This window comes from Glycine max, chromosome 18, assembly GCF_000004515.6.
Source record: "Glycine max cultivar Williams 82 chromosome 18, Glycine_max_v4.0, whole genome shotgun sequence".
Taxonomy (NCBI): Eukaryota; Viridiplantae; Streptophyta; class Magnoliopsida; order Fabales; family Fabaceae; genus Glycine; species Glycine max.
The window spans coordinates 42,607,060-42,623,912 of NC_038254.2; the positions used below are offsets into that span (position 1 = coordinate 42,607,060).

Below are 16,853 nucleotides of genomic sequence, written 5' to 3' on the forward strand. Positions count from 1 at the left end.
AAATAAATGTTTGACCTTGCTTTGTCTGGATCAAAGTTATATGTTCACAAAGCCTATTCCAAGAAGCAAGTTCATGCATTATTTGGATCTAGTTAATGTAGATTGCGGGAAATGAATTGAGTTACTTGTAATTTAAAAATATTATTGAACCAAGGTGGAAATTATTGATTGTTGGATGATGCACGATAGAGATAGAGTGGACGATGACATTGGTCGTCAGGTCTAATACTCTTGTCTTCCATATTGGTTATTCAATCTTCTATAATTTGGTGGAGCGTCTAGTCACATAAAAGGAAGTGTTCAATCTGGTGCATGTTTCATTAACATAGGTTGTGTTGTGATAAACATCAAATTTACTGGATTTTTATATGCATTATGTGATGTTTATTTGATATTTTACTTAACTTTAAGCCTTGTTTTGAATCAAATTAGCTTTACATTTATTTTTTTTACTTTTCCTTAGGTAGAATTTTATGTTTTAGTTATTTTTAATGATTTTTTTTATAGTTTTTCAACAAAAATAGGTCATTCTGGCAAGAGCTCTAGAGGCCCAAAATCAGCATAAAGTTTAGAAAGGAGAAAATGCAAAAATTGAAGATAAAAGTAAGGAAAATCAAGAACAAAATATTTTTCAAGATAAATCAGCTAAAGAAGAAGATATTCTTGTGATTACCTCTTTAATTAAACTCAGCTACAATTCTATAAATAGGAGGCTGGACATTCATTATAACGATGTAGAAGTCTCGAACAGTTCTTAGAATTATATTTTAGACTTCCACCTATTAGATGCCTCCATTATTCCATTAGACACTTTAGGTTTCATTGTATTATTTTTATGAGCACAATTCCTTCCACCTAGGAGAGGAAATGATGAATCTTGTTTTACTTTAATTCTATCAATTCAATATTTCATCTTGAGTTCTTTATTTGCTTTCGTACTTAATATTTTTATTTGATTGATCATCTTATAAATGAATTCAAAATTTGATTTGCGCTTTGACAAACCTTGTTAAAACCCGAACATGAATCAAGTATTTAATTGAGATTATCTCTAGGGATAGAATAATCTTGGTTAAGCCTCGTTAATTCTCGACCATTAATGGTGATTGCTTGTGTCGGTATGTCTAAGAGATTGAGTATCAGACAAATAGTTTAGAATCTATGACCATACGGGAGTGGGAATAGAATATATCCTTGAATTGGGGATGACCAAGAGAGATGAGTAGAGAATTGTTAAGTTACAATGGATTGAGGAAATTCCAAGTTCAAACCTAGACATTCATTCATCATAATCGATGTCATCATCTAAGTCTAGTATTTTTATCTTTACTTAATTATTTTATTGTCATTTAATTTTTATTGTAATTTATTTTGTGCCAATCATAAAACAAAAATACAAAAACATAGTTTAGTTAAATAATTACACGAAATCCCTCATTTATTTCTTTGGGAGATGACCTAGATGATAGTTTAGTTGCTATATCATGAAATCCCTCCTTTATTTATGTTGTAACGGCTTTTGTTAGACTGTTAGTTGTTGTCTCATTTCCTTTTTAGGAACTTTGTATTCTAGGTTTAGAGAGCTTAAAAGTGCTTTGAATCTCTTTATTGTAAATTTTGTTATTCGCAATAAACTTAATAACTTTATGTAATATCTCTCTTCTTCTTCTATCATCTAAACTTCCATATCTGAGTAGAATTTCTTGAATCTTCATAACGTGTGTTGCACGGATTTATTTAAATTGTATACTATTATATTTCTATTTAATATTTTAAATAAAAAATAATTAACCTAACTAATTACTACTACTACTAATTTAATTAATAAAATTAATAAATTATTTAAGCTTTAAACAATTTTATAAACACCTTTTTGAAATAGAATGCTTGAGATTAAATTAGTAATTAAAATTATTATTATATACTTTACAACTATAATAATAATAATAATAATAATAATAATAATAATAATAATAATAATAATAATAATAATAATAATATTATTATTATTATTATTATTATTATTATTATTATTATTATTATTATTATTATTATTATTATTATTATTATTATTATCTTATTTGTATATTATTTATATATTAACTTCAAGGTCTCTTTACGTCGACGTCATGTTAAGAAAATAATGTTATAAGTTGAAGATATAAAGTAAAAGTCAAATTAGTTATTATTATTATTTTTTGTTGAAAATGAGAGGGTAAGCATGTTTACTTTATTTATTTGTATTATAGCAGAAAAAAAAATATATATATATATATATATATATATATATATATATATATATATATATATATATATATATATATATATATATGAAATAATTGAACAATAATAATAAAAACAAAAAATAACATAATAGTAAAATGAGAAATGATAAGAAGAAAAAAACTGCAGAGTTACATGTGTAGAGAGAGTATTTAAAACAATAACAAAACACATAGATATTCATTTGTTAATTATGTGATGTTTGGTCCCCCAATCTTCACTTCCTATGTTTTGCCAAATTCATTGGATGATGAACTTTCATTTCTTATGAGTACAAACGTGTCACTATTGTAAGCTAATTAAGTAAGATATATTGAACAAATAAAAAGAAAAAAAAAATGTAAGAAACAACAATTGTTAATTGATCCCTAACAAGAAAATATTAATGAATTGAAGATTTCAATCTCCTTTCATGTATGTCAACGAAGCATGCAGAAAGAAAAATGTGTGATTTTTACCAAATAAAAGTAATAGCAAAAAAATAAAATAAATATTAAATACTAATATAGTAAAGAGTATTAAGAAATCATATAGATAATAATACTCAAGAATTGATTAGAAAAAGAAGAAACTATGGAGAGAGAGTGATTAAAATAATACCTTTGAAACTCTAGCATAAAAAAATATTATTCAACTCTTCTTTTACATGTTACATACTTATTGTAATTGTTTGATGTAAATCTTTATGAAATTTATTAGTTTGATCAACCTTTGATGTCTTATATGTACAAAAGTGTCACTGTTAGTTAAGTAACTTTTTGAGTGAGATTCTCGGTATCTCACATGACAATAGTAAAATGAGAGAGAAAGAAAATTTAAGCCAAGAAAAAAAAAAGTGAGTAAATGAAAAGTTAAAAAAATGAAAAAATACACATGCTAATTGACTTCTAAATTTCATGAAAAAAATATAAAATACATAAGAGAATAAAATTGCACATCTAAATTGTTTCCAATAATTTTTCAATCTGACGGTTCTTGAATATTTTGTATCATATTATTTATTAACCACTATTATGAAATTAAAATCTTCATCTGACGGCTGACAAATGAGTAAGTATGTTTGACATTTGTTGAATCAACGATTGTGATCAAATTAGAATTTCAATTTAACACCCACAAATGTTGAAGTATACTAAACATTTATTGAATTCAGTTGTTGTCAAATTAAAATTTTGATCCAACGATTCACAAAAATTCAAACTTCCTTGAGATATATATAGATAAATATAGATTTGACCCCCTTTAGAATCAAACCTGGCTCCGTCCCTGGTTGTTGCTATGTTTAGTTTCACATATCATCATGAAATGGTTATACCACCACATATAAACAAATATTCCGTTTGTGTTCTTCCATTATGAGGAGCTGAAAATAAACATTTAGATCTAACTTTGAAACATTTGAATTGAATAAAACAAGCCCATGTTCGTAGTACCCCTAACTAAGATAATGAAGTATGTGTTTCATTCCATTCCAATATCTTTGTGTAAGTGAAGAAATATATGTTGCTAATAAATTAGCAAAAATGATACATGGGTAATGTATAATTAGCTTTAGCACTTAATACCTTTGTGAGATCAGTTATACAAGGGCCCACGAAGAATGACAAAAAGGCTATTTGAAGGAGAGAGAAAAATGGGAAAAAGATAAAAACAAAACACCAACACCATATTCAGAAAGTTATGGCCGCAAGTTTTTAGTGAATAATTAACACTTTGGAAGATCAGCTGGTGGTGGAAGCAGCTTCCGATTTGGAAGTTCTCCATCCAACACAATCCACGCCATTTTCCAGAATATGGGGTCTATTCCTTGGGAGGATGTGTTGCGAAGATATAAGTGAGAGCAGTTATACAAAGCCAATCAAGTGGTGGATTTATTGACCAAGCATAGTTCAAATATGCCTACTGATTTTCATGCATTTGATGTTCCTCCTAATTTTATTTGTAATTTCCTGAGGACAGATATTGCTCGTTTTGCTTTTCCTAGAGACTTCTAGTCCTCATATTCAATCACCAAACAAAAATAGAACTTAAATTCAACACTGATGATTTTTTTTTTGTTGGTTTTGTGGAGGAAATTATAAAAAACGGAGGAGAGAAGAGAGACAATACATTTGCGGAGGAAATAAAATTATTCTATTCTAATTCAAATTGTTCTCAGCAGCGATACAATAAATAGCAAAAGATAAACTAATTAGATAACAAGATATTAGCAAAATATAATATTAAAACTAACTTGCTCCTTAAAGATAGAAATCACTTATTGACTAGACTAATTCATTAAAACTGCCTTACTCCTAAAATATAGGAAATCAACTTATTTACTGAGTCCTATTTTAAAAACTAAAAAATAAAATATTATGCAGTTACAAAAGTATATCTTCAACACTCCTCCTTGCTTTTGGAACTGCAAACTCCAATTCTTTGAGTTCAAGTTTGTTGATAGGTAGTGACTTTGTAAACATGTCACCCAGTTGATCTTTAGACTTGCAGTAAATTAAGTTCACTTCTTCACTTTGTTGCATCTTTATCAAATAATAAACCTTGATGTTGAAATGTTTAGTCTTCCCATGACACATGGGATTGTTTGCCATAGTAATGGCTACTTGATTGTCAACAAAAATTCTAGTTTTGTTCTTTTGAGAAAATAGAATGTTTGACCTTGTTGAAGTGAGATACATTAGACATCCAATCAAGCTCCCATAATATCCATCATCAATGTTATCAACACCTTCTTCTTTGCTAAACTTCTCCTTTTGATTCATTGGTGTGCTAATAGATTTGCATTCCTCCATTTGAAACTTCTTCAAATTTTCTTTTGCATATTTCCTTTTTTTCATGTTTAGCATTCTTTCAAGATGACAATGACCAAGTCTCTTGTGCCAGAGTTTTGTGGGTGTGACTTGAGTGAAATAGGTGTTATGCTCCTCCTCTGCTGGATCAAATGAGAAGCTTTTACCTTTCATTTTAACCCTTAGAACTTTCCGGCCAAAATTGTCATAGATAAAGCAATGTTGATGTTCAAAGGACACTTTAAATCCCTTTTTAATCAATTGACCTACACTTAGCAAGTTTTGTTCAATATTAGGTACATAAAGAACATCTGATATTAATTTGATACCTGAACACGTTGAAATTGTAACAGTTCTTTTTCCTTTTACTAGAATATAGCCACCATTCCCAATTCTGACATTTGAGACATTAGTTGGCTTCAAATCCTTGAATAGAGTCTTATCATATGTCATGTGATTCGTACAACCACTATCAATAAACCAACTTTCACTTGATTCACTATTCAAGAAGCATGTGGCCACAAACAGTTGGTCCTCCTCTTCTTGATTAGCAATTTGAGCTCCCTCATCATGGTGATTTTTGTTGGGGCAGATCACCGCTTCATGTCCTATCTTGTTGCACTTGTTACATTTTGCATCTGGTCTCCTCCAACATCTGAAAGGTGCATGACCTTTTTTGCCACAATGCTGACAAGGTGGATAATTTTTCTTTTTATCCTTACCTTTGTTTTGGTTGTTTGTACAATTTTCATTGCTTGTTGGTTGATTCTTCTTGAAAAAATCCTTTCTGCTTTCATCAACTTCATGATGTTTGGCGGGCAAAGCACCTTCGACAACACGATCTTGCCTCATCAACCTTCGTTGCTCTTGAGCTTGCAGGGCATGTAGCACTTCTGCCAATGTGATTTTCGACAGATCCTTTGTGTTCTCCAATGAAGCTATATATGCTTCATACCTCTCTAGCACCGTTACCAAAATTTTCTCTACAATTCTTGAATCAGCAAAATCACTTCCCAACAACTTTATCTTGTTGGCAATACCCAACAATTTGTTTGAGTATTCTTTGATTGTCTCTGACTCTTCCATCCTTTGAAGCTCAAATTCCCTCCTTAAATTCAGCACTTGCATGCTTCGTATTCTATCATCTCCAGCGTATTCCTCTTTTAGATAATCCCAAATTGCTTTGGGTGATTTAAGAGTCATGATTCTGATGAATAACATTTGTGAAACACCAGTGAACAAACTTGATCTCGCCTTTGCCTTCTTCATCTTTCTTTCCTTGTGAATTTTAATTTGGGTCATGGTGGGATTTTTAGACAGCGGATATATTTCATAATCCTCTTCCACAGCATCCCACAAATCCAAAGACTCCATGTAGGATTGCATTTTCACTTCCCAAAGATCATAATTCTCTCTATCAAAGATTAGAAGAGTTATGTGGGAAAAACTTGTTTCACCTTCCATGGTACAGGTCTCGTAAGAATAAGGCTCTGATACCAATTGTTGGTTTTGTGGAGGAAATTATAAAAAACGGAGAAGAGAAGAGAGACAATACGTTTGCGGAGGAAATAGAATTATTCTATTCTAATTCAAATTGTTCTCAGCAGCGATATAATAAATAGCAAAAGATAAACTAATTAGAAAACAAGATATTAGCAAAATAGAATATTAAAACTAACTTGCTCCTTAAAGATAGGAATCACTTATTGACTAGGCTAATTCATTAAAACTGTCTCACTCCTAAAATATAGGAAATCAACTTATTTACTAAGTCCTATTTTAAAAACTAAAAAATAAAATATTATGCAATAACAAAAGTATATCTTCAACATTTTATTTATGTTGGAATGTAAATTAAAATAGTTATTATATTAATATTACAAATGAAAAAACTACTATGTAGTACCTGGCAGCGAAGGACTTTTTTCTATATATTAAAACAAAGAGCACCATAAAATATTACACACCCCGCATAGTACACTTAATAATGTTTAAAAAACTGCAAATTTCTTCATGTGCAATCTTGGAATTAAACATTCTAGCTTCTTGGCTGCACTTGTAAGTCTTGGTATTGCATAGTTTGTCTGATAACAAGACCTTGGAATTGGAAAGGTTGTTTACAAGTCTTGAATACCACAGCATGGTTTCAAGTCAGAAAATTCTTTTGATTATTATTAACTTTAATTTTCTTATATTGATGGTAATCACATATGTTATAGCTCTTCGCATGATCTAATTTTATTTGTTGAAAAGTTGCATAAGATTTTGATCAACCAAATACTTCATAATTGTCATTTACATTGTCTTGCAAATAATAGCTTTCATATGCGAGAGAATGAATGGTTAATCTCAGTCTTTAAATATATTAAAATAGAAGACTCAAATACCCATATATATAAGGTTATTTAATTATATATAAGTTTCTTTAATTATTTCTAATGTATGATTTATATTATCATTGATTATTTTTATGTTAATATTTTAATTGTATTTTAAAAAAATACTTTATAGTTAATATTAAGGTTTAAATAAATTTTGATCTCTTATTCATAATTTAGGTTTTAATTTAATCTCTTACATTTAAAATATTTACTTTGGTCCATTAATTATTTCTCTTAGAGATAGGACACTAATCAGAGGTAAAAATTCTAGTTGGTTTTGTGTGACTGCATAGTGATTGTAAGGGTGGGATATTCTTTGTCTCTTTTTGAATGATGAAAATTGTTTTGCTGATAAAAAAAAGTATTTTTGTTAGACCGAATTGGTCATTCGACTAATTTAATCAACATGAATTTGTTACACTAATTTAGTCATCATGATGACATATGAGAAACCGTGAGAGATATCACATTAATTAAAATTGATATCATTAGGGTAAAAAAATTTAAGAGCCCATTTGGTCTAATAAAAGCATTGTAAGAGACCAAATTAAAACCTAAATAATAGATAATGAATTAAAATTCTATTTTAATCTAATATTAAAAATGAAATATTATATAGTTAGAGAGAGGAGAGAGAATAATGTTCAAATACTTCGGATAATTAAAATCATGGTTTCCTCATTGAAATGAAAGAATATTACAATATTAAGAACAAATCAGTTATTGTTGACACACCTTAAATATTACTTTCCACACTTTCACCTCATCTCCCAAAGGAAAAAATGAAACTAATGTCAGTTAGCCCATGAAGAATGCCAAAAAGGGCCATTTGAAGGAGAGAGAAAAAATGGGAAAAAGATAAAAACGAAAACACCAACACCATATTTAACACTTTGGAAGATCAGCTGGAGGTGGAAGCAGCTTCTGATTTGGAAGTTCTCCATCCAACACAATCCACGCCATTTTCAGACCCCAGCTGGTGTGCACTTCAAGGTGACAATGCATGAACCATACCCCTGCATACATAATTTGCAGTAAACTCCCAAGGTTCAAATTAAATAAGCAAAACAATGAAAATTTAAGTCCCTATTATGTCCAATGGCAATGTCTTTTATTGTGCATGTGCATGATTCTATGTTGTTTTAATTTAAAAGTACATTATTTGTAGTGTCTAAATGAGTTTCCCTAGCCACATTATTGCTAATTACTCACTAGATACAACTACAGACAAAGTTATCACACCTCAATCTTATTCTCATAAACAAGGGTTTGGTTTTGGAAAAACTCTTTTCCTATCCCTTGTTTTTTTTTTTATTATTATGAAAAGTTTAGATGAGTTAAATTCTGGTGGTTTACTAAGATCAAGTATCAAAACTCAATGAGCACTTATACAAGTACTTACGTATTACTCATTAACAAAGTCCTTACATCAACGGCGAAAATCAAATCCATGTCCTTAAGGGATATGCGTTCGTTCCTTAATTACCAACTAAATCAGCCTTGTTGGTTTCTTTTAACTAGTTTAATGTTTAACAAAGATCTAAGGCTTTTACAACTTTGTCTATATTAGCCAAAGTATCTTTTTGTTTATTTATATTTTTACGTGAATGACAAATTAAGGAACCGTTTCATTAACTATAAGCCTATAACACTGCAAAACGATATCAAAAAGGTAATCAATACTTACCTGGATTATCAGCAAGGAATCTGATAGCAACCCATCCACCAGATGGGACACCAACTGTGTTCCTTTCAACAGGATCAACAGGATTCAAGTTTGCAGGGTCCTTCTTTGGATCAAAGTTACCAAAACCTTGACCAACAACAAAGAAGTTAAAGCCATGCAAATGGAGAGGGTGACTTTCAGCACCAAGAATGCTGGTGTCCTGCATCACTAGTTCTACACTTGTGTTGAAGGGAAGAACCACAACCTTTGTCCCATTGCTCACCATGGTATTGTTTGGTGGAGTGCCTGTATAGTTAAATGGAACCAATGGACTAATAGGAAAGTAAGGGGAGTAAACTCCATTGGATTGACCAAAGAAGTGGGCTTGAAGAAGTGCAGTGGTTGGTTGTATAAAAGAGACATTGTTCACTGATGCTGCAAATTTTGTTGCATTGGTGGGTCCTTGACAAGTTTGATTTTGAGGGCAGGGAGTTGTGCCAAGGCCCACTGTGAAGAAAAAGTGCTTATCAACTTTCTGGGGTACATTGGCAGGAAACTGAGCACTTGCTAAGCTATGAAGCTTGTTGGCGAAGTTTGTTGCGAAAGAAGTGTCATTAAGGGCAGGGAGGATGGGCTTGAAGAGTGAAAGCTTCTTGACTGAAGTTGTTGAGTGAACAAAATGTGGTGGAACTTCATATTCAAGGATAGCAGCCACAGTTGAGTTGTCAAAAGTACCCTGGCCAGTCGCATATGGTCTAGCACTCATGAAGAATGTGGCATTAGGATAGTGAGATTTGGTTTTGAGAAGAACATTGGAGGTTTGTCCAGGGGCAATGAGAATAGTGTCAGTGTCAAATGGCTTAACATAAATTGCATCTACATCAACCACTGTGAGGGTGTGATTTGCAATGCTGAAGAAGAGTTCGTCATTGAGTGCAGCATTGATCAAACGGAGAAGGTATGTCTTCCCTGGCTTGACCTTTAACTTGAATGTATCTGCAAAAGAACAATATTTTCATATATATTCATAACATATCCAATTTTAATTCATAAGCTTATGGTCTTAGGTCTTAACCACTAGTAATCATATAAAACGAAGTATTATTCGGTTACTATATTTTTATTAGCACATGATATATATACCTTTAGCGGAACAGTTATACAATGGTCCTGGAAGACCATTAATAGTGTAGGCATCAGACACATTTGGTCCTCCACCTGTTTGCAATGCCTGTGTTATGACTGCCTCAGGATCTGTATTCCACCATTCTCCTGAAATATGTTGTTATATGCATGTCAAAGATAGGTTATTCCTAAGTACATTAAGGTAAATATAGGAACACTATGGTATGATGTCACAGTCACTTTCTTATTACCAAAGATGATGGGAACTTCCTTGTAAGGTTTGGTAAAGGGATATGGAGCTCCTTGCTTGGGAAGAATGATGATAGGACCATAGAGAGTTGATCTTAACCATGAAATGTGGGCATGCCAAAAGAGAGTGCCTCTCTGGCCAAAAATGGTGTAATTGTAGACATAACTTTGGCCTGTTTGAATGGGGCACTGAGTCACATAGGCAGGTCCATCAGCCCAACCTGATCGAAGCTGTCGAATGCCATGCCTATTTGGAGGGTAACCAATTTAAACACATGAAAATAAGTTCAACTCACAAACTATGAATAATATGTTCAATTTCTTTTAAACTAGGAATTTTAAACAAATTAATTTACCAATGAATGGAGATGTTGTTCTGAACATGGTTAGTCACTTTGATAAGAAGACGGTCACCCTCCCTAGCCACAATGTGTGGCCCAGGAAACTGGCCATTCACTGTGACCACGCTCTTTGTGTGGCATAGTCGTGATACATTTTGGTATTTTATCTACATCAGAAAGCCAAAGCCATTATATGAAACAATGCAAACAGACATGGTAAATTATACTAAAAGAATGTGCAATAGAAACGTTTTTTTTTCTCCTTTTCAAATAAGTAAGCTGGCTTAGGTGAAGATATCAAGTCCATTTTGAGATTTACATCAAAATGGTAGTGCCGGGTAATGCCCCCTAGTGCAAGCTGGGGTATGATGATCATTGAGAAGAGAAGCATTGCTGGCAATGCAAATGATTGAATAGGAGCCGGACCCATATTTCTTTGTTCTAGAGAGTGCAAGACAGAAAATATATTCTTTAAACACTGTTTGTTTGGAGGCTGAACTGTGGATACAACAGAGTTCATTGATTTGTAATTTATAGAGGAATGATACCATGTGGTTGTTGCAATATGTAAAGTCTCCATAAGATCTTCAGGTGTTTTTTTTTTCTCATTTTTTAATGAGATCAGTTGTTAGAACAACTCTGGAGTGGTGTCCAAGATAATCAATTTCACTTGATCCTTGGACCTCCTTCTTGTACAAGTCAAACCTTTTTAGAGTTTTGCCTAATTTAATGCTGTTCTTGGTAAAACTCATTTGCAATATATTTGACACAGTTTTTGGTGCATTAAAAATGACACATCAGAAAGAGTCATGTCAAAGGTTGTTCAAGTAAAAAGGAACTTGTTTGTAAATTTAGTATGATAGAAAAAGTGAAAAGTGAAATAAGTAAAACTCATTGCACATCAAAGAAAAGGTTATACACTTTTCAATTTATCATTCATTTCTTAAGTTCTGTTTACTCTCGCATGTTTTCTTGAATTGATTAAAGGGTATATCCTTATATCCCTTATCTGATATCTCCAAATCGATTTGATTGGACTCTTTTTACCACAAGTTTAGATTGGTCTGAAACCCCAAAGCCACTGCCAATGAAGGTTCATTATCAGCAGAACAAACTCAAGAAATTTTGGTCAGATGTATCTCTCATAACCGATGTTCTTGGAACCAAAGTAATTGAGAAGGGGATTCTATCAAGTTGTCACTGTAGAATAGTTGTTTGCCATATTCTTGAACATTACCACAAACTGCATGACAGATAACATGCATGTCGATCATAGCAAGGAAACCTTAATGAACTTATTTCCTTTTCATGAAAGCATGCTATGCTGTAAGCACCATCCTGAAGGAGCAAATATATTCCAGTGCATCATAATCTTAGAAAAAAAAATGATACAACTAAACGGTAGGTGTAAGATAAGGTACATGTTTTTAGATGTAGAAACTAATAACACTGTTAAAACGATATAATTAAGCAAATTGAACATTTATAAGTTGCATTAACAGCTGTCTTTATCATGCAACCTCTCTCCTTCTCTCGGAAGCATACGTACATTGGGACAAGTGGTTCTGTTTACATGATTCATTAAATTAAGCATTCCTTGGTCGTCAAATTAATGTATTTTCATCATTTTTAATATCTCTGCATGTACAGTTTAGTAGAAGATATATACTACTGTTCTATCAGTGGATTATCACATAAATTGCTTTAATTTTTAGTTTTTGCCAAGGAAAGTATAATTGATAATGTACGGCACCGCATTCTCCTAGATTATTGTGCCGAATAACTTGGTTGTGATGTACTTGTCCACATAATGTAGACATTTTAGTATTATCATTAGAAATGAAATGTTCATATATATGCCAGCGGTCAAGTGTATACTATATTACAATGTAAAGGTTACCCAATTGATAAGCAACATACATTAAGATAATTTTCGCTCCCGATATAATAATCTTATTAATAGATAATTTATAAGTATATCTATAAATGGTCGTTGATTCATTTATCCTGATTCCAATGAGTCTTTCGGATCTAATTCACTAGACAAAAAATATTTCAATGTATTGTTATTTGTTGGAATCTTGCGGTGAATTGAAAACAAGGCAACATCCAACATTGGGTAGGAAAAATTGACACTGCAAATACATTAAGATACGTCTTGATGAATTTATACATTTTATAAACTTTAGAAGCGAGTTAGTAAATAGTAATATCTTAGTTATAATTCGCTGTGGCTTGCACAATAAGATAGAATATATCTTCGCTGTAGCAAGTAAAACATCTCCTATGCATCATACTTTAGAATATTTATAAGGATAAATAGTATAGAGTGTTGTCAAATTCATCTCTCAAAAATGAAAATTCAAATTTTAAGTCTTAAAAGTGTAACAAATTCATTCATCTATTAACTTTTATTGGTTACCGTTAATGAAATAACTTACGTAATACAAAGGGACGACAATATCACACAAATGATTATCAACATAATCATTTTTTATTGATTCTCCAAAATTGAATCATATGAACGGATTTGTTATGTAAAGTTTTGATTTTTTACCTATTGGACTCATTTTTTTAATAAAAACTCAAGAATATTCAATAAAAAAAATCAATTTTATCTTACTTAATGGAGAGTTGTTATCCAATTTTAGAATTTTAATCCATAAAAAGTGATATGATCGATTCTGATAATTAGCCAGATCAACCAGCCAAATGATTTTGATAACTATTTGAAGAAAATACAAAAAGGAGCTTCTTCACACAGGCAAATTCGTGCATAAAAAGACAAACATCAATGAGACGAACAATTCATGTGCAATGAGACAGGAGAAAAAACGATACAAAACATTAAAGTTCATTCCATTAATACTCTGCCATAGAAGAAACTTGAAATTACGACATAGTATCATGGTTCGAGATTTCCTTGGACGGCTCTTTAACAGCACGGGAAAACCCAAAGGATTCTCTCACCATCTCGCTGCTCTAAGTCTACTAAGTACTAACAACTCCATCAAAAACAAATGAAATATAAAACTCATATAATAACATTCACTCACTAATCATTCCAAGGTATACTAAACACATACGCCGCACGTTTCACGAGTTTATAAATAATTAAAGAAATATTTAAATAAAGTATTTATTTGATAAACTAAATTTAAAAATATAATTATCAATGATAGTTTATATATAATTGTTTGTCAAAGGAAATAAAAAAAATTACATATAAATTAAGATATTTTTGTTTATCAATATATTTATAAGGGAATATTCTAAAATTGAAGGTTAATCATTCGACTAAAGTTGATTAACATGAAGATAAAAGTAAGTGTTATATATAAATTTTATAAGAGCAATATAAGAATAAAGTGAAATGACATAATAAAGTAGTCAAAGAAATATATTTAACGAAAGAAAAATAGTCAACTATAATGGTAAAAAACATAAAAATGATGCGAATAAAACACCAAAAATTATTTATTTAAATAGACTTTTTGTATTTATTTCCTTTTGCCGGTCACATGTCGTTGAATTTTGTTTTCTTTGGTGTGCTCCTTTTTAAACTTTGAAGTAAGATTGACTCTTCATCAGAGGATGTCAGAGCAGTTTATTTATTCGACTTTCTCCTTAATGGACTTTCTTGTTAGGAATAATTCAAAGTTTTAAAAAGCTGTAAACTGGTAGTTATAAGGTTGGTTAAGTTTGCTTTCTTATAACCAACAAGTAGTTACTATTAACCTGCTATATAAGCAAGGTTCCTCCTGTAATCAATTGAGAAGTGAATAAGCAATTCAATTCATTTTTCTGTAAAAGTGTAATAGTTAACATGGTATCTAGAGCTTATACGAACCTGACCTGTGAAGATTAGAAAGAGGGAGAGCAAGCTTCTGTTGACACCAAAAAAACTGAGGGAAACCCTTCTTCTTGAGATTCTTTTTGTGAGAACTGTGATTTGTGAGTGATTCTTCATTGTTTTCACCATCATATCTGTGATTGTGGTGGCTGAGTGGGGTTCTTGATAGTCAAGAACGCGAGTAGAGGAACCTCTGAGATAGCAGTTGTGTATAGGAAAGTGAAGGAGGATCAAGGTGCAACATGGCTGGCTCAAACAGTATCATTCAAGGATCTTTACCGGTTTTCGATGGAAAACTGTTTGATGATTGGAAGGTCAAGATGCTGGCAATCTTTGGCTTCCAAGATGTATTTGAAGTGGTGACATTTGGGTTTGAAGATCCTGGAAGGAAAGCCACTGAAGAACAGCAATTGGATTTCAAACAGAAGCAAAAACTTGACTGCAAAGCTCGATTTCTCATCTACCAATGTGTGAACTCAAAGATTTTCAACAAGATCTCGAAGGCCTCTACCTCTAAGGAAGCATGGGAGATTCTGATGAAAACATATGGTGATGGAGAAAAGAACAAGAAAGTGAAGCTACAGACTTTGAGAAGGCAATATGAATTACTATGCATGGAAGAGAAAGAATCAATTTCAGATTACTTTGATAGGATTCAAGAACTGGTTAATGCCATGAGGTTGTGTAACGACAAGATCCCCGATGAACTAGTGGTAGACAAGATCTTGAGAACATTGCCACCACGATTTGATCATGTGGCTGTTGCAATTGAAGAGTCAAGGAACTTAGATGACATGGAGATTGAAGAATTGCAGCACTCCCTAGAGGCACATGAAATGAGGATCAATGAGAGAAGATCCAATCAAGAACAGGCACTTCAAGCAAGATCCAACTACAAAGGAAAAGGGAAAGGACCATGGAAGGGAAATAAGCCATGCAGTAATCAGAAACACCAAGATCAAGGATATAATGCAGGCAGTGAATTCTTTAAAGGAAAGAAAAGTGATCAATCACAGAAGAAAAATGATAGCTCCAATGGCAGCAAGGAATGGAAGTTTGATAAGAGGAAAGTGAGATGCCACAACTGTCAAAAACTTGGTCACTATGCACGAGACTGTTGGCAAGGAGAAGGTGCTAAAAATAAGCCAAAGAATCAGGCAAATCTGGCACAGGATGAAGGATCAGATTCTGAAGCTGTAATGCTCATGGCAACCACAAGTAAGGAATCCTCCATTGACACCTCTTGGTACTTGGATTCTGGATGTTCCACTCACATGACAGGGAAGAAGGAATGGTTCATCAGTTTGGATGACTCATCAAAGAGCAAAGTCCGATTTGCAGATGATAGTAGTCTCACTGCAGAAGGCATTGGCAGAGTGGCTTTCAGAGACACAAATGGAAAAGAAACAGTCATTGAGGAGGTTCTATATGTGCCTGGCCTAAAAACAAATCTGTTGAGTCTTGGGCAACTACTGCAAAAGGGATTTGTTATGACAATGGAAGACAATTGCCTTAAGGTATTTGATAGAAATCAAAAGCTGGTTATCCAAGCAAATCTGTCCCAGAACAGGACATTTAGGATTGGGATGAATATTCTGAAGCATCAATGCTTTGCAACCTCTAAAAATAAGGAGGAATGGTTGTGGCACCTCAGGTTTGGTCATCTCAACTTCAAGGATCTACACCTACTTACTAGCCACAAGATGGTTGAAGGATTACCCCATATTGTAGTCCCTAATGAGGTGTGCAGAGAGTGCATTGAATGCAAGCAAACCAGAGGAAACTTCAGCAAGTTTGTTCCTACCAAAGCAACTGAGAAGCTAGGGGTCATCCATTCTGATGTGTGTGGTCCTATACAAACAGAAACTCCTAGAGGCAGCAGGTATTTCATCTCTTTCATTGATGACTTAACTAGGAAAGTTTGGATTTATTTGATTAAAAGGAAGCATGAAGTCCTAGATGTCTTTAAGAAATTCAAATGCTTAGTTGAAAAGCAAAGTGGAAAAATGATTAAGGTACTAAGAACTGATGGTGGGGGTGAGTATGTGTCAAAAGAGTTCAAGGAATTTTGTGAAAGTGAGAGGCTAATTCATGAGGTCACACCACCTTACACACCTCAACACAATGGCACAGCTGAGAGGAGGAACAGAACACTGCTAAACATGG

General features: G+C 32.4%; 2 protein-coding genes across 2 annotated transcripts; both read right to left on the reverse strand.

Moving 5' to 3' along the window:
* Positions 1-3,988: 3,988 nt before the first annotated feature.
* LOC113000207 (uncharacterized) lies at positions 3,989-6,536 on the reverse strand. Its single transcript, XM_026126883.1, has 2 exons — positions 5,402-6,536; positions 3,989-4,089 (listed from the first exon to the last, which is right to left on the reverse strand). Exons 1-2 carry the CDS (start codon positions 6,534-6,536, stop codon positions 3,989-3,991), a joined length of 1,236 nt encoding a protein of 411 aa, XP_025982668.1.
* Positions 6,537-8,111: 1,575 nt separating this feature from the next.
* Positions 8,112-11,342, reverse strand: LOC100813570 (laccase-17). The gene is made up of 6 exons (XM_003552112.5): positions 11,154-11,342; positions 10,850-11,001; positions 10,496-10,740; positions 10,263-10,391; positions 9,141-10,115; positions 8,112-8,469 (listed from the first exon to the last, which is right to left on the reverse strand). Exons 1-6 carry the CDS (start codon positions 11,262-11,264, stop codon positions 8,339-8,341), a joined length of 1,743 nt encoding a protein of 580 aa, XP_003552160.2. The 5' UTR covers positions 11,265-11,342; the 3' UTR covers positions 8,112-8,338.
* Between the last annotated feature and the right edge of the window lie 5,511 nt (positions 11,343-16,853).